The sequence below is a fragment of the Podarcis muralis genome, chromosome 17 (genome assembly GCF_964188315.1).
Source record: "Podarcis muralis chromosome 17, rPodMur119.hap1.1, whole genome shotgun sequence".
NCBI lineage: Eukaryota > Metazoa > Chordata > Lepidosauria > Squamata > Lacertidae > Podarcis > Podarcis muralis.
The window spans coordinates 11,055,186-11,072,546 of NC_135671.1; the positions used below are offsets into that span (position 1 = coordinate 11,055,186).

Here is a 17,361-nt window from a genome sequence, read left to right on the forward strand (position 1 = left end):
ACTAACCCAGTTCCTGCAGTGCTGGCAACTTAGCTAGTATCTACTCCACTCTGAGTATCAAATGAAGTTGAGCTGGCTGAAGATGAACCTAAACCGGTTTGGGAGGGTGATGGTTGGCAGGTCTCATGACTTGATAGGGACACCCACTGCACTCCCAGATTTGCAACCATGTGATCAGCTGCGCCTGCAGTCCAAGACTGGAGCAGTGGCTAGGTAGGCCTTCCAGATATGCTCTAGTGAAAATACTGTGAGCCTGTATATCTGCTCAGGGTATAAAGGGTCATTTATGCCTCCATAATCTCGAGGTTGGATTGTTAGGCTTTACACAGAGCTACCCTTAACACGGTCAACTTAAATGGCTGCAGATGCAGCAGTGCATCTGTTGATGTGGGAAAGCTGTAGAAAGAACATTAAAGCAGCACTCTTAAAATAAGGGATTTGAATACAGGTGTTATTGGCACTGGAGCTGGTTTTGACCTTCATGGCTTGCCCCCTACATACCTGACACTGCCTTTTCTTCTTTGTTCCATCATACCTTTAAACACCAATCACAAGTGTCTTGACTGTGCCAGGGCTGCAGCTCAATCCTAACCCCATTTCCCTGGGAGTAAGTGCTAAGGAAAGTGAAAAAAGGTTTAATTTACTTGAGTCAGCAGAATTGTGCATCCGCAGGTGTATTGTGACTGTTTTATCTGTGTTACCAGGTAAGTTTAGCATGTAGTACTGGGTATGTAAAGGGTTCGGGTTACAGCACTCACAGTTGGGGATTAATTGAGACTTGTGAAGGCCATTGGGAAAATCTTTGGAACTGTGGAAACATGACAAACTTTGAGAAGAGCTTGTCAGAGAGAAGTTGGACAACTTACAAGACTTCTGGACTCAGAGAATTCTAACAGTTGCAGGACTTTGAAAGCAACTGGACTTAGTACTTGCCTCGTGGACTTTGGCACAGCAAGGACTTTGAAAGCAATGAACCCTCTCTGGGCTCAGAGAGTAAAGACTTATTTATTGTCTGTTACTAGCGTGTGTATATAGTGTGAGTTTGCCAAGTAAAAGCTATCTCTACTACGCAGTGATTTCTTGTGGTGAGCTTAACTGCTTGACTGAATTTCTGTGTTGGCTACACAACACCCAACAACAGCAAGCCCCAGTCAATTCAACAGATCTATGTCCAAGTAACCATACTTAGGAGTGTTCTGTAAGGTGGCAATCCTATGCACACTTACCTGGGAGTAAGCCCCACTGAACACAGTGAGACTTACTTATGAATAGAAATCCATAGGACTATGCTATAAGTGAAGTATGTTATGGACCCAGAAGAGGGCAGAATGGAGGTGTAATGGGGGCAAGGTGTAACACACTTGTGCGTGTTCTGCCGACGCATGCAGGGGCCGGAAACTGAACCCTCGCACAAAATGATCACCTCCTGCAATTACTGCAACTATCATTATTGAGCAACTGATAAATAAAAATGCCAGAAAGTCAGTGACGAAGAATTCTTATATAGCAATTTTTTAATATGCTCAAGGGCTGAAGTATCTTCTACACAGAACTAGAAAGCATTGCATTTTAAAATGAACTTCTGAGTTAGTCTGATGAGGCTCAATTTGGCAGTGCCCCATAAATATAGACATAAGCCTTCTAGGCAGGTACTTCCACAATTTCAAAATAGTCATTAGGCAGAATCACATAGCCACCTTTGCCAGGGATGACGTCTTTTTCCTTCTGAAACTGAACAAGCTCTCTCAGTTTTTCAATCTGTTTCTCCTGACGTCTACATCGCTGCTGTGCAGTCTTAAGCTTCTTCCTCAGCTTATCCACCTGTTCTTCCAGCTGCTGAATTCTTTTTCTCTGGTGTACTGTATCCTCTACAGTATAGTTGTGATCACAAAAAACAGCAATATTATTGGGAGTGTGAAGCGGGGGCATTAACAATCCAATGCTGGGGTCTACTAGTCTTGGATCAGTTTGAGGTGGTGGTGGAGGAGGAGGTGAAGGAGAAGGGGGAGATGGTACTTCAAGTGGTTCTTGAGTGCCTTCAGACTAAAAACAACAAGACAAGAACATACCATTTAAGTTTGTTTTGTTAAAGGCATCTGCAATTTTTTTTAGGCAGCAACTACAATTTGCTAATCGATATAGCTTGTTTGAAGAAAACTGTAATCTCACAATTTCCAGTGTTAAGTATCTATTTAAATAGCCAATTTTAACAGTAGATTGATAACTTTATCCATTGGTGTTTGGGTATTATACATTTTTACACTATTTAAAGACAGTTGGGTATATCTCTGAGCATCTCAGTCTTCCATTTCCCCTCCTTGGAGTGATACAAAAGCCTTATACTTCCATAAGATACCATTCTCTTCTCACTACCAAGCCACATCTGAAATGTAACCACTGAGGATAGATTAATCCACACCACAATAACTTGAACACTTACACTCCAGCTCCCCTGTCCTGCTGCACCATGTAGAAACCCGGGCACTTCTCAGAGTGTATGGGAAAGAGTGATAAACCCCATTAGAAAATTCCCAGGGGCACCAAAAAACGGTGCTGATGATGAGAATGCTGCTATGCAGCAGCTTTCCAGTGTAAAAGCAATAATCTATCCATGAATAGAGGATATTCCTGTGGGCGTAGGAATGCCTGCTTTTAAATTTCTAAGTAGGGCTGAGCGACGTCTGATTTTCAACATCGTGATATTTCACCAGCTAAACATAGCAATATACTGACATATGATGTCTGAAATAAGGATGGAAGTATGTAGAGGCGAATGTGGTAATATCCTGGCATCTGCCACTACTTAGGAGTCTAAAACTGATAAATTTTTACTTGCCTTTAGCATATTGTTACAACTGTTATTTTATAGTACAGAGCATGGGTAGGCAAACTAAGGCCCGGGGGCCGGATCTGGCCCAATCGCCTTCTAAATCCGGCCTACGGAGGGTCCTGGAATCAGCGTGTTTTTACATGAGTAGAGTGTGTGCTTTTACCGTATTTTTCGTCCCATAGGACGCTCCGTCCCATAGGACGCACCTAGTTTTTTGGGGGGGAAATAAAGGAAAAAATTTTTTCCTTTATTTCCCCCCAAAAGCAGGTCGGGGAAACCGAACCAGGTCGAGGAACAGCGGGATGGCGGCGCTGCGCCTCCCTGCTGTCCCCCGAGCTTGTGGGGCTGGCCGATGTCTGCCCGGCGTGAGGGGCGCTCTGCTTCAGGGTGCCCCACGCGCCAGGGGGCAGGCTGCTATCCGCAGCGTGGGGAGCCTTGCGGGGAACTCCTGCAGGGCTCCCCACGCTGCGGATGTCTGTCCGGCGGGCGGCAGGCTGCTATCCGCAGCGTGGGGAGACTTGCGGGGAACTCCTGCAGGGCTCCCCACGCTGCGGATGTCTGTCCGGCGGGCGGGGCACTCTGCTTGAGGGCGCCCCGCCCGCCGGGCGGCAGGCTGCTATCCGCAGTGTGGGGAGCCTTGCGGGGAACTCCTGCAGGGCTCCCCACGCTGCGGATGTCTGTCCGGCGGGCGGGGCGCTCTGCTTGAGGGCGCCCCGCCCGCCGGGTGGCAGGCTGCTATCCGCAGCCTAGACAGCCCTGCGGGGAACTCCTGCAGGGCTGCCTAGGCGGCGGATGTATTCCTGAAGCGCCGGGCGCTCTGCTTTCAGGGCGCCCGACGCTCCGGGAAGCAGGCTGCTATCCGCAGCCTAGACAGCCCTGCGGGACCTCCCGCAGGGCTGCCTAGGCTGCGGATGTCTTCCTGAAGCCTGGAGAGCGAGAGGGGTCGGTGCTTCAGCGAAAGCCTCAGCGAAAGCCTGCATTCGCCCCATAGGACGCACCCAGATTTCCCCTTCCGTTTTGGAGGGGGGAAAGTGCGTCCTATAGGGCGAAAAATATGGTATTTAAAATGCATCTCTGGTTATTTGTGGGGCACAGGAATTCGTTCTTTCTTTCTTTTTCCAAAATATAGTCCGGCCCCCTACAAGGTCTGAGGGACAGTGGACCGGCCCCCTGCTGAAAAAGTTTGCTGACCCCTGGTACAGAGCAACAGGGTTAGCAGGAAGAATCAACAGGGTTAGCATGAGAGAAGTTATCATTGTTTTTCACATAACACACATGCACACATTGTGATTTGCGGTATATCGCCATGCTGAATACTATTAAACTGTTACCGCAATGTGGACTTCAAACTGATTTCAGACGCTGTATCGATACATCGCCCTGCCCTACAACTAAGAATTGAGTTTGAAATCGGAAAACCATCTTGCCCCTCCCACCCCCAGCAGTTCATCTCCCCACTCCCCCTACTGAGAAGGTGGGAAGAAGGTTTGAGGCTTACAAATGCAATACAAAAACCGCTTTAGGTCATTGGTCTATGTACTGTCTGCATTGTCTGGCTGCAGGTCTCCAACGTTTCAGACCAGGGACATTTCCTGGCTGAACCTAGAACCTTTGGCAGGCAAGGCTACAGGCCTTACAGTGAGTAGCTTGGAGCAGCGATCCTCTCCAGGAATCATAAGGCAAAACGGGGTACTTTGTAGCCACACATACTGTCAAATGTTTAGTGCCCTTGCAACGGTGAGGAAAGCAAATAGTATACCACCTTAAAGGAGAGGCACTGCTCACAGCTCATTCACTCTCTCCGAGCTGTTATGGAAGCCATCTACAGTGGTGCCCCGCAAGACGAATGCCTCGCAAGACGGAAAACCCGCTAGACGAAAGGGTTTTCCGTTTTGGAGGTGCTTCGCAAAACAAATTTCCTATGGGCTTGCTTCGCAAGACGAAAATGTATTGCGAGTTCCTGCAGGGTTTTTTTCCTCCCCCCCCCCTTTCCCAAGCGGCTAAGCCGCTTATCAGCTGATCCGCTAAGCCGCTTAACAGCTGATCGCTAAGCCGCTTAACAGCTGATCCGCTAAGCCGCTTATCAGCTGATCCGCTAAGCCGCTAATCAGCTGATCCGCTAAGCCCGCTAATAGCGCTAATCCGCTAAGCCGCTAATGGGCTTGCTTCGCAAGACGAAAAAACCGCAAGACGAAGAGTCTCGCGGAACGGATTCTTTTCGTCTTGCGAGGCACCACTGTAGTTTATTGGGTGTAGGACCTTTGTAGGACCAAGTGTTTAAAAGTGCCAACAACACTTTAGAAGTTGCAACCTAATGAAAAAGCCACTTTCACATTTTTACACTGAAGGCCCCAACAACTAAAAAAAAAAGTGTTCAATTAATGGGAGCGAGTAGTAGAGGAGTAGAGAGCCAATTCTAGTTACTATATCAAGATGCAGGAACTGAGCAATTCAGCCTTCTCCTATTTGTCGCCAAGGGACGCGGGTGGCGCTGTGGGTAAAAGCCTCAGCACCTAGGACTTGCCGATCGAAAGGTCGGCGGTTCGAATCCCCGCGGCGGGGTGCGCTCCCGTTGCTCGGTCCCAGCGCCTGCCAACCTAGCAGTTCGAAAGCACCCCCGGGTGCAAGTAGATAAATAGGGACTGCTTACTGGCGGGAAGGTAAACGGCGTTTCCGTGTGCGGCTCTGGCTCACCAGAGCAGCGATGTCACGCTGGCCACGTGACCCGGAAGTGTCTCCGGACAGCGCTGGCCCCTGGCCTCTTGAGTGAGATGGGCGCACAACCCTAGAGTCTGTCAAGACTGGCCCGTACGGGAAGGGGTACCTTTACCTTTACCTATTTGTCGCCAATGCTAATAACTGCTCTCCTCTTCACACAATATCTGTCGCTTAGAAAAAGAACCAATGCTTATGTATAAACAAATGTATCTGTGAATAATAGACGTTATTATAAAAGATCCACAAACCTCACTTACCTTCACATTTGGTTCTGTATGGCAAAATATTGTTGGCACAGCGTTGTCTTTTAGTAGCTTGTTGTTGCATTCTCTTTTGAAGCAATCTGGAGTAAAATGTTCAGAACAAATGCTGCTATACTTTGTTGGTTTGAAATTTTTCCTTCTAACCGCAGCTTCCCATTTCTTACAGAGATCAGGCCTTGTGAGGGGAAACCTACAAACAAAAGATAATTTGAGCAGAATTTGGTGGATGGAGCAGAGAGATTATTCAAAGAATGCTAGGGAAGTGTACTCCTGTGTGTAGAGAAATACTGGGGAACCCACCAACTAGTACAGTGGTACCTCAGGTTAAGTACTTAATTCGTTCTGGAGGTCCGTTCTTAACCTGAAACTGTTCTTAACCTGAAGCACCACTTTAGCTAATGGGGCCTCCTGCTGCCACCGCGCCGCTGGAGCCCGATTTCTGTTCTCATCCTGAAGCAAAGTTCTTAACCTGAAGCACTATTTCTGGGTTAGCGGAGTCTGTAACCTGAAGCGTTTGTAACCTGAAGCGTATGTAACCTGAGGTACCACTGTACCTAATATTCAAAAGTCAGAAGTACTGTACTTATTTTAAAAGCTCATTATTTCAAATCTGATTTTTCTCCCAATTCTGTTCTCCTTCTGGCTTTTCAATTTAAATTAAATGCCTTTTGTTCTCCAACTCTAATACTGTGTCAGGAGTCCAAAGAAGTTTTGACTCTTGTAGATCCACAGCGACCCTCAACACATCCCATTCCCCACTATCAATGGATGAGCTCTCCAAGATGTAACTGGAGGCTCTAGCAGCGCAGGATTCATCCTGACCACGTCCTAAGGCTCCTAAGCTGGCCTTTGACCATGGTGGGACTGCAGTTTAACTAAAGTAAGCAGATAAAGCAATGGGACTTCCATAAAGTCAGGCATTTAGGGCGGCAATCTTACAGCAACACTGAAACAAGGCTAGGCAATTAATAGGTTATTATTTGCACCCATTCCGTTGGTCCATCCTATATAAACTAGCAAGGATATTTCCCCACTTTGTCTATGAGGCAACAATAATAAACTGTCCCAGAAGCTGTTTTCAAAGTGATTTTAAAAGATATAAATAACAGGAGTTCCACACAGGACTTGCTTCTGGTTCCAATCAGAATTGTAGAAAAATGGTGGCAGTACACAGGAATGAATGTAAAATCAAATAAAGTAGGCAGGGCTGGAGATTTCATTTTATTGTAGTGCCTTTGAATGTTGCTCTCTGATTGTTGTATTATTATTAATTAGACTTTTATTCCGCCCTTCCTCCCAAAGGAGCCTAAGGTGGCAAACAAAACATTAACAGACTTTTCACAAAATTAAATATCCTTACAGAATAAAACTCTGGTGTTTTTAAAAAGAAAAAGGTAGATGGGTTATCAGTGAGTGCAGAAAAGATGACAATAAGAGAACACATTCAGCATATGTGTTTTACTTATTTGGTTTATAAATAAGAAGTACAAAGAATTAAAACAAAACTCAGGAGATCTACCTCTTTTCAGTCCATGTAATTCTAACCACCTGATAGAATTGAGTGAGTTTACTTTCTTTTTTACTTCTCCATTGAAAATATAGGTTTTCACTGGACAGTAAGAAGGAACAGCTGAAACAGAACTGTGTTTTTGGCCAAAAAATGAGAAGAGGCCTGTCAAACTAAAGTGCATGTTTGACCTGTTAAAACTAAAGCAAATGTGCTTTATTGGGAACACAGAGTACCACCGAAAGTTTACAGGATTATGTTTCAGCTTGGCTCAGGGGCAGGGCAATATGACCAGTGTGAGGGAAACTGGTGCTGTTTCTTCAAGCCTGTAAAATTTGCCAGAGAACAGGCTGTGGGCTGTCCATATCCTAACAGTAAATGTTGTCAAACTGAGATCTTGAACGTTGGGCGCTGAGATCCACAAAGCCATGGAATGCTGTGAAGATTTCCCTGGTTCTGCAATCATAAGATAGCCTGGATACGCTTGATTTTAGTAAATGGTTTGAAGGAAGATGGTTATAACAGATGTTTAGAATGAGAAATACAGCTAACACCTCTACACATAAAATACTCGTAAATCAAGCATGAGTTGTTCACTTGATACAAGAGGAATTACTACAGATTATGCTTCAATAGTGGTGGTGGACATGAGCTGGAAAAAACCTTCTGTGCCTTTAAAAGGCTACATAATAGACAGATATGCCATATGCTGCACCTCAGATATATCTATATTGGGAATATTATACTTGCTGAATTTCTACCAGGCATACAGCCTTTAAAGACAGCCCTTGTCCCTTTAGCCATATTCAACTCACTTGCTAATTTATTAGAAAACATGGGATTGGATCCAGAGTGAGTTAGTTGCTTAAAAAGTCCTCATTAAATCAAATGCAGCTTAAGTTGTGATAACTTTCGAAGCAGTGCAGCAAAAAGGAGCCTGTAAATGAATTTGTGCGCCTTTTAAAAAAGCAAAGCAACACGTGCAGCTTCAAAAGCCAAAAACTTTCTCATCCCTGAATTTCTGCTTGTCTCAAGGAATTTCAGAGCTCAGAAAGCCTGCCAGGCAAAACAAAAACATCCTCGCTTAGCTTTAAATGTTTGCTCGTTTGTTTAATGAGGCACAGTTACGGTATATCAAAGCACTGCAAAAACAGAAAAAAAGTTCATTTTGGGGTCTACAAACTGGATTTCAACTGGAAATCCTGTTAAGAGTGCAACTTATTGATCATGCCAAGGAGGGGCAGCACTTGAATTACCCTTTACCTATAGCAACAGCCCCTTTAGCAGTTTTCAGGCCGCTGCTACAAGGCAGTGATGTTTCGGCTAAAATTAGGGGAGTTAGGAATAGGACTTCTGGATTTCCTCAGGGACCACTTGTATTACTTCACCCTGCAGCAAATAATACCTGCAATGATTTGCTAGTGAGCAGACGTGACGCAGGTGGCGCTGTGGGTAAAACCTCAGCGCCTAGGACTTGCCGATCGTATGGTCGGCGGTTCGAATCCCCGCAGCGGGGTGAGCTCCCGTCGTTCGGTCCCAGCTCCTGCCCACCTAGCAGTTCGAAAGCACCCTCAAGTGCAAGTAGATAAATAGGTACCACTTTATAGCAGGAAGGTAAACGGCGTTTCCGTGTGCTGCGCTGGTGCAGTCTCGCCAGAGCAGCTTCGTCACGCTGGCCACGTGACCCGGAAGTGTCTCCGGACAGCGCTGGCCCCCGGCCTCTTAAGCGAGATGGGCACACAACCCCAGAGTGGGTCACAACTGGCCCGTACGGGCAGGGGTACCTTTACCTTAGACGTGAACAACTGTGAAACAGCTGTGGACCTTTTTCTGATTTTGGTATTCAGATGTGAAATGCCAAATGACTGTTTTTGTGCTTCTTTCCTACCTCTTTGTGGAAAGATCTAGGCATGGGGAACCTCTGCCCTTCCAGATGTTGCAGGACAACTGCTATAAACACTAACCATTGACCACGTTGCCTGGGGCCAACACAAGTTCCGCAGCATCTGGAGGACCACCCCCATCCCTGATCTTGGGTCTACCCCAGCCTTTCCCAAACTTGGGTCCCCAGCTGTTTTTGGACTACAACTCCAATCATCCCTAGCTAGCACGACCAGCGGTCAGGGATGATAGGAATTGTAGCTCCAAAAACAGCTGAGCTGGAGACCCACGTTTGGGAAACACCGGTCTACCCAAACTCATAAAAATTGTGTTATTTATTACCGCAAAATTCAGTGTAGTGGATTAAAAAAACAAACACAAACCTGTCTTGTTGGGCAAGAAAAAAAAAAAGGTCAGTTGACAGATGGAGATACATAGATTTGGGGGAAGGGGGAGGAGAAAAACAGAAAAGTGGGAGGGTAAGAGATAGAGGTGACCTGCCGGAATACAAAGATATTTATGGAATATTTATGGAAGAAGCAGGGGTGACAGTACAGCGAGTGGTTCAGAGATGGATGGGGTGCTGCAGAACGGAAAGAGGAGAGCACGTCCCCTGGGCTAAAAAAACAAAACATTGAGACGCTTTAAAGACAAACAGTGTTTATTGTTGTAGACGTCAGAAGATTATAACTCGTGAGGGGGGGTCACAACAGCTCAAGCAACCAATACACCTGTGAAGCCACGAAAACTCTAATGCTTCTGCTGCTGCAAACGGACTAAAAACGGCGCTTTTTATGTGCTTAGTTACGGCTTGTACCAAAAGAAAAAGGGAGGGGAAAAACACCAGAAATTAGGCTCGAGATGGCACTTGAGGTAGCCTGTCAGTGACGGTTAATCTGCCTCACGCGCAGCCCACAAAGCACATCTTCGAATCCCGGCCCCGCCCCCCATCACGGGTTTTTTTTGGTTTTGTTTTTAATTAACAACCGGAGCTCGATTAGCCCCGCCTTCTTCGTCTCCGCGTCTCTTCAGTATAAAGGCCAACGCAGCGTACATTTTAACAGTTTCCCCCCCCTCCCCCTCGCTGCTTCGGAGCGCGCACGCGCTGTGGCTCCGCCTCGTGAAGCAAACGGCATCTCTCCCTTTCCCGCCCGCTCAGGCGGCCGGGTGGGCGCGCGCGCGCGCGCGCGCTCCCGCCCTCTTTCTCTCTCTTGTCTCCTCGCGCCCTCCTTTCAAGCTTTCCTGCCACCGCCCCTACTCACTTGTGGAAGGAGATGGGCTTCTCTTTGTCGTATCGATTCCGGCAACGGTAGGCAGAGCAAGACTGCACCATCCTCTCGCTGCCGCCCTCCTTCGACCGCCGTAAATTTTTTTTTTTTCGGGAGCTCGAAAACACACTTAGAAGGCCGCGAAGATCCAAATACCTCCCCGAGGCCTCGGCGTCCCTTTTTTAAAATTTAAAAAACCCGAAGAACGACATAAGCTGGCTGTGGCCTCTCCCTACTTCAACATGGCGCTGCCAGCTTCAGAGCAACTCTCGCGAGAGCGCCGCCACCGTGCTTTGCTATTGGTCACGCCCCGTGATGGTTTGGGTGCGGCACGTCTCTGCTCGCTGCGTCCAATAGGAGCGGCCGTTCAGATTTTGACGTGCCTACCTTGGCTCCCGCGCTCGTAACTGTACGTGCGTCCGAACAGTGGCTTGTTGCCCTCTTCAAAAGGGCTGGTTTGAAAGCTGAGCTTGCGCATAGGGTGGCCTCTCGCAGATGCCTATTTTAAATCGTTCTGAAAGTGAAGCGAGAGACAGATGGAAGAATTTCTGCGTGATTTGTTCTTCCTTTTAGGGCTGCGCGCTTGCTCCTACTTACTTAAGAGTAACCCCATTGAACTGAACTGTGCTTACTCCTAAGTAACCAAGTACTAAGGATTTTTTTTAACTCAACAAGACATATATATCGCTTGATTGTAAACCGCACAGTTTATATTGCTTAATTGTGAACTGTGCAGTGGTTGTGTTACAAAGATATAAAACATTAGAATTCTCAGTAAAAAGAAGAAGCCAGAAACAGGTATTTAAAAACAAATGATTAAAGTCAACAGTAGCTTAAAAAATTGAGCTGCAGGTGTCTGTGTTTGGAATCGAAAGTATCTGTTTCACCCTTGGCCTTCCTCAGGGAACTCCTGTAATAGCACAGCTTTGGTCTCATACAATTTATGCACATAAGTACCACCAGCCTCGATGGAATGGCCCCAAAGGGTGATGTGCCCTTTTTTGAATATGGCTTTGTGGACTTTCATTTTTTAAAATCTAGGCCATTAGGTAAAAAGTATGGAGTTGTATGGAATGTTCATTATCTGTTGATGGGGATGCTAGTAGAAGGAGAACAATTGTTCCATGCTCCAGTATGTGAGCCTGTTCTTGTGGGTCCTGTCCGCCCCGCCCCACCCAACACCCATGGGGAGACAGGAGGGGAGTGGGTGTTATATCCTGGGTTAGTAGATGTGTATTTTTTCTCTAGGCTCTCGTTAATGTGGAGCTAACGAGTATATTGTTGGATGGATATGTTGTGACAGCGAAGTGGTTTCTGCTCTAGGGTGAGAAAACATTAGGGGAACTTGCCCATTGTGAGAGAGGAGTGTGTAAGGCATTTAGGCAGGAAGAACCAGCTGCACAAATATGATGGGGAACACCTTGATTGCCAGTAGTACATGTGAAAAGGGTCTAGGGGTCACAGTACACCATAAGCTTAACATGAGTCAACAGTGTGATACAGCAGCAAAAAAAGCAAATGCTCTTCTAGGCTGCATCAACAGAAGTATAGTGTCCCAATCATGGGAAGTAATAGTCCCACTCTATTTTGCCTTGGTTAGACTGTACCTGGAATGCTGTGTCCAGTTCAGGGCACCACAGTTTAAGAAGGGTATTGACAAGCTGGAATGTCTGCTAAGGAGGGTGACAAAGATGATCAAGGGTCTGGAAACCAAGCCTTATAAGGAACAGTTGAGGGGAGTAAGTTGGGTTACCAGCCAGTGTTAAGCAAATCACTCCCTACCATAGCAACCAGCAGGGTTTCAGGAGTAATATTGGATCGTGCGTCTTCTAAGCCAGACCATACAGTTTACAATTTACTAGTCCAACCTATTGCAATACAGGAATCTTTCATCCAATGTGGAGTTTGAACGCACAACCCTCATGCTCTACTGACTGAACTATGGTGTTGAGGGCAGAACATAGACTTGTGGGAGTCTGTTTCACTGTCAAACAGCTATTACTGTCAAAAAGTTATTCCTGATGGCAGCATCTCCTGTCTTGTAACTTAAAGCTATTTGTTCAGGTCCTAGCCTCTGGAGCAGAAGAAAACAAGTTTGCTCCATGTGACAGCCTTTTAGATATTTGAAGACGGCTATCCTCTTGGTCTCCTCTGTACCAGGCTAAACATACCCAACAGAGAAAGTAGACCTGCCCACTCCTGCACCTGCCTTAGTCACACCCAAGGTAAATTGTTGCAATGTGCCATATTGCTGCCCTTGGGAAATATTGGGAAATTACAGCTGATGCCAAAATAATATTTGGTGCTTGCTTTTTTGACCATTTCAAAAAAGCCTTGTTTAAATTCAAGGTACTGGCTATTATATTACCTCTGTGAGGTCCTGAATGGTCCTGGACTAGAATATTTGAAGGGCCACCTCCTCCTGTATAAACTATCCATCAATTGCATTCATATTTGGAAGCCCTGCCCTGATTTTGCTGGCAAGAGTGATGAAGTTGGCTGGGATGTGTGTCTTTTTATTGGGCCCATCCTGATTAAGGACCTTCTTCCCAAGAAAGGCTAGATTGGCTCCTTCAAATATTTTTAGGTGAAGGTTTAGATGTTTTCTGTTCTGCCTAGCTTTTGACATATTTTAACTTATCTCATTGGTAGGTCCCTGGCTGACTGCCTTGCATCTGCATATAGGACTGAGGGGAATTCTTGTCTGAAACCCTGGAAAACTGTAGCCAGTCATGTATATAGTACTCTCATAGATGGACAAATGGTCCGGCATGATAGGCAGCAGCTCCCTAAGCTTCTATTTTCCTGAATGCAATATTCCCTTTTCCATCACTCCTTATACTTGAAGAAATGAGATACCTCTATGCAGTGTAGAGAACAGGGACTGCAATCAAAGGAGAACGACAAAATTAATTTTCACCTATGGCAACAACAAAACAGCCTGAGTGGTCCCTGAATATCATCAAGTTGAGGGGTGGCTTTAGGCTGTTGGTTGTTATTGGTTGTACAAGTCTGTCTGCTATTCGTCCACCTACCTGCTTTGACCACCGTTTCGAGCATCTTAAAAATTCCCGTACTTTCCCCTGCATTTATGCTTAAAGATCTGGAATTAAATCCACATGCCTCTGTGCATTAGGTTTTTCTTTTGGTTGGTAAAGCAGGCACGTGCTCTGTCACTCGTCATCAGGTGTCTTTAAAAGCCTGCGGTATTAACTGCAAAGCACCTTGGAAGAGATTTGCGGCCGAAGATATTCTCTATAGTATGGGTGCGCACGGGGGGGGGGGGGGATCTAAAAGGAACCCTTCCCACATTCAGATTTACAGCACTGTTCTAATCTCTCTTCTCTCTATGCCACCTTCCCATGCCAGCTCTTTAGAAGCAGCAGCGCCCCCTTTCCCTTTGTTTTGCTTGCGATCGCCTTCCGTAAACAAAGAAAAGCAGCAGGCGAGCCAGCCCAAGGCCGCTCGGCCAGCCTCGGCAGCGCCGGAGCCTAGAGGGCAGTGTGAGCGCCGCCGCGGCCGCAGCCTGGAAAGGCGGAGCGGCAGGAACTGCTAAGGCGAGGCGTTTTTGACATCAGTTCCTCTGGCGGGGGGTGGGAAGAGTTTTCTTCCCGAAAATGCCACAAGTAGAAAGCGGCGAGCCCCGGGCGGCTGCCCTGGGGCAGGAGGCGGCGAGCGGGCGCGCCCGGTGAGGGTCTGCTGCCGCCGGCGGCGCCTTCGAGGCTGCGCGCCTCCTCTTTTCCCCTCCTGGGAGCGAAGGAGCTTCAGTTAGTGGCGGCGGCAGCAGCAGCAGCAGCGACGTCAACTCCGGCCCCGCTCGCCGTCGCACCCAGCATGAGCAGTGGCGGCGGCGGGCGCTCGGGCGCCCGCGTGGCCGTGAAGATGGAGGTGGCCCCCTTCTACGGCGAGGACGGGCTGGAGCTGCTCCCGGACTTCGTGCAACTGCCGGGCTTCGCGGGCGGGCCCGGCGCAGCGGGACCTGCGGGGCTGGAGCCGGCCGAGGAAAGCGCGGCGGACCAACAGCACAAGCTGCTCCTGGTCGGGAAGAAGCAGCAGCAGCAGCGGGACTTGGTGGCGGCGGCGGCTGCCACCCCCGGCGCTGCCTTGCCGCCCACCGGTCCCTTCACCTCGCTGCGCCCCCGGGGCGGCACCAGCAACGCCGTGCACCGCCTGATCCCCGACGCGCCCGGAGTCGGCCAGGAGGTGGGCTCGGGCGTGCTGCAGCCTCTGTTGAAGCTGCCGGCGGCCGCCGACCTAGAGCAGCTGCTGATCCAAGCGGGCAGCCCTGGCCTGGCCGGTCCGGCCAGCCCCGGCGGCGGAGGGCCTTCGGTGGCGGCGGCGGCCGGGGGCTCCTTCTTGTACCGGTCTCCGCAGCCCTCCGCCCAGCAGCAGGCGGTGACGCAGGAGCAGGAGGGCTTCGCCGACGGCTTCGTGAAAGCCCTGGCCGACTTGCACAAGCAGAACCAGCTGCTCGGCGTGTCTCCGGCGCCCCTCTCGCCCACCGCCCACCCGGGGGGGCCCTGCTGCCCTCCGTCCCGCCAGGAGTCGCCCGCCGTCTACACCACCTTGGGCGGCTTCAACCCGGCCAGCCCCTCGGCCGGCGGCACTTTTTTCCCTCCCCAAGTCGTGGCTCGCCTTCCAGCGCCCGGCTCGACGGGCAGAGCTTTGGAGGAGCCTCAGACGGTGCCGGAGGCGGCCGTGGTGTCGGTTCCTCCTCCTCCGCCACCTCCGGCGCTTTCGTCCGGAGACTCGCCGCCGCCGGCCTCCTCCTTGTCCCCGCTGGACGCCGAGAGCCAGGAGCGCCTGAAAGCCGAGCGCAAGCGGCTGCGCAACCGCATCGCGGCCTCCAAGTGCCGCCGGCGCAAGCTGGAGCGCATCGCCCGCCTGGAGGAGAAAGTCAAGGCGCTCAAAGGGCAGAACGCCGAGCTGGCCGCCACCGCCAGCCTCCTGCGCGCCCAGGTCACCCAGCTGCAAGGCCGCGTCCGGAGCCACCTCTCCAGCGGCTGCCACATTAACGCCGCGGCGGCGGCCCCGACGCAGACCTCGGCGGCAGCTAGCCAGCCCCCGGGCAGAGAAGGAGCCACAGAACCGGAGACCAGCGCTTGCTGAAGCCGCTCGACCGTCCCGCGACGGGGAGAGATACCGAGGCGCGCACAAGCTTGCCTTGCGTGGCAAAGCGGGAAGGATGACCCCTTGATGGTGGCGAACCTTCAGTTCCCTCTTCTTCGGTTCCCAAAGGTGCCATTCGGTCATCGGAGGAGCTTGGCGAACGGATGGGTGAAGAGGTTCCTCTCCCACACGCCCCCTATGCACCCCTGTGCCCTCTTCCCAGCTCCAAAGGGAGCCCCAAGAGCCAGACAGAAACGCGGCGTAATGGGAGGTGGGGAGGGAGAAGAAATGTGGGGAGTAACAGTCTCTGCTCCTTAAGGGACAGGATGGGACAACAGGCGCTTTGGACAGGCAGGGAATGTTGTTTACTCCCGAAACCAAACTTTTAACAAGTACTCTTCAGTCGAAGCAAATTTGAGATCATTTCCAGCATCGGTAGCTTTCCTGCCAAGTCGTGAAAGTGACGCTGAAGTGATTAATAACCAGATTGTGGTGTTTGGGTTTTTCTTTCAGGAGCACAGGTCAGGTGCGCAGACATCAGGGCGAAGGAGGGTGCGTGAAGCTGCAGCAGTTGATGCCATTCTGACAGCCCCCCAGTTACAGCAGGAAGCCTGAGGCTGGTGATCTTCAAAAACAAACAAACTCCAGCTTGAAAATGTGCTCACTTTTCTAGCTTCTCCAGCTCAAAACAAATCTGAAAAGCTTTGCAGATCAGACACAGAAAAAAACAAAACCAGATTGTTGCTGGAAGTCCAAAGATCTCTTCAATGATCCCACCTGAGCTTATGGTGTGGGCAGAAGTTGTCTTTGTTGAGGACTATATATTTTAGAGATTCTTGAATTTTTTTTATTATTTTTGTGGTGGAAGGTGATTAGGGTCAACCTGTATAGCTTTTTCTTCCAAGTTGCCAGGGATTGTTAAAAAAAAATCCAGTATTTTTTGGCTGCAGGCTTATTTATTTATTTCTTTAAAAAGGCTTTAGATTTTCTATGATGGGGTGCTAATTGTTTGTTAAGGGGCATGTATGTCATGCAGATTGCTAGGTGTTTTGATAAGAGCGGTAATATTTTTAAAAGATACAATCCTTGCAGTTTGACACGGGGTAGTTTTGTGAAATGTTTCTCAAGAATTTGGGTTGGTCGTAGCTAATACAGGGCTTGTCAAGTCTTATGTACAGAGAGATAACTTATTATTTTCCTGCTGTAGAAGTTTTATAGAATTGCTCAGACTTTGAGAGTTTAGGAAGATACTATAAATATTATAGATGATATGGCAGTGTAGTTTTTCTTGGTGTAATAATGGAAAGTCTAAAAATGATTGCCGTAGTTGCTGTGAGAACGTTTTGGTTGAATTTCTGATGCCAGATAATTTGCTCATCATGAATGAGTAGTGCTAAAGTACAGCAACAGAAGATGATGTGCCACACAAAACTATTTATTTAAAAAGAACATTGTGGGGTTTTTTCTAGACTTATGAGCTCCATTTTATTTCTTGTGCCAGCACAAATCTGGGACATTGATAGACATTGATAGGCTTATTTATTGAAATGCTTTGGAATGTCACATTTTATTTTTATAATGTGCAGAATGATAAAAGAAATGGTTTTGGAAGAGTAAATATCAGATGATTTATCCTTCATGGTGCACATTCCAGCTGTAATTGCTCTGTAGTGGCTGGGGCTGCAGTCCTATGCCCACTTACTAAGGACTAAGTCCCATTGAACTCAGTGGAGCTTGCCTTTGAGTAGACATGTCTAGACTTGCACTGCCACTGCTATGCAGAAA

General features: G+C 48.4%; 2 protein-coding genes across 2 annotated transcripts; one reads left to right on the plus strand and one right to left on the minus strand.

The window, feature by feature from the left end:
• Positions 1 to 1,496: 1,496 nt before the first annotated feature.
• On the minus strand, positions 1,497 to 11,324 carry THAP1 (THAP domain containing 1). Its single transcript, XM_028711573.2, has 3 exons — positions 10,462 to 11,324; positions 5,806 to 6,001; positions 1,497 to 2,043 (listed from the first exon to the last, which is right to left on the minus strand). Exons 1-3 carry the CDS (start codon positions 10,530 to 10,532, stop codon positions 1,642 to 1,644), a joined length of 669 nt encoding a protein of 222 aa, XP_028567406.1. The 5' UTR covers positions 10,533 to 11,324; the 3' UTR covers positions 1,497 to 1,641.
• A 2,506-nt stretch (positions 11,325 to 13,830) lies between these two features.
• LOC114587396 (transcription factor JunD-like) lies at positions 13,831 to 16,517 on the plus strand. The gene has a single exon (XM_028711571.2). The coding sequence runs from the start codon at positions 14,302 to 14,304 to the stop codon at positions 15,574 to 15,576; it is 1,275 nt and encodes a 424-aa protein (XP_028567404.2). The 5' UTR covers positions 13,831 to 14,301; the 3' UTR covers positions 15,577 to 16,517.
• The last annotated feature ends 844 nt before the right edge of the window (positions 16,518 to 17,361 follow it).

Excerpts from the sequence above, each read along its gene's own strand:
- THAP1 (XM_028711573.2), bottom strand. The coding sequence starts at position 10,532 with ATGGTGCAGTCTTGCTCTGCCTACCGTTGCCGGAATCGATACGACAAA. Across the intron at positions 6,002-10,461 it reads AAGCCCATCTCCTTCCACAA|GTTTCCCCTCACAAGGCCTG; the intron begins GTGAGTAGGGGC and ends TTTTGTTTGTAG. Across the intron at positions 2,044-5,805 it reads ATACAGAACCAAATGTGAAG|TCTGAAGGCACTCAAGAACC; the intron begins GTAAGTGAGGTT and ends TGTTGTTTTTAG.
- LOC114587396 (XM_028711571.2), top strand. The coding sequence starts at position 14,302 with ATGAGCAGTGGCGGCGGCGGGCGCTCGGGCGCCCGCGTGGCCGTGAAG.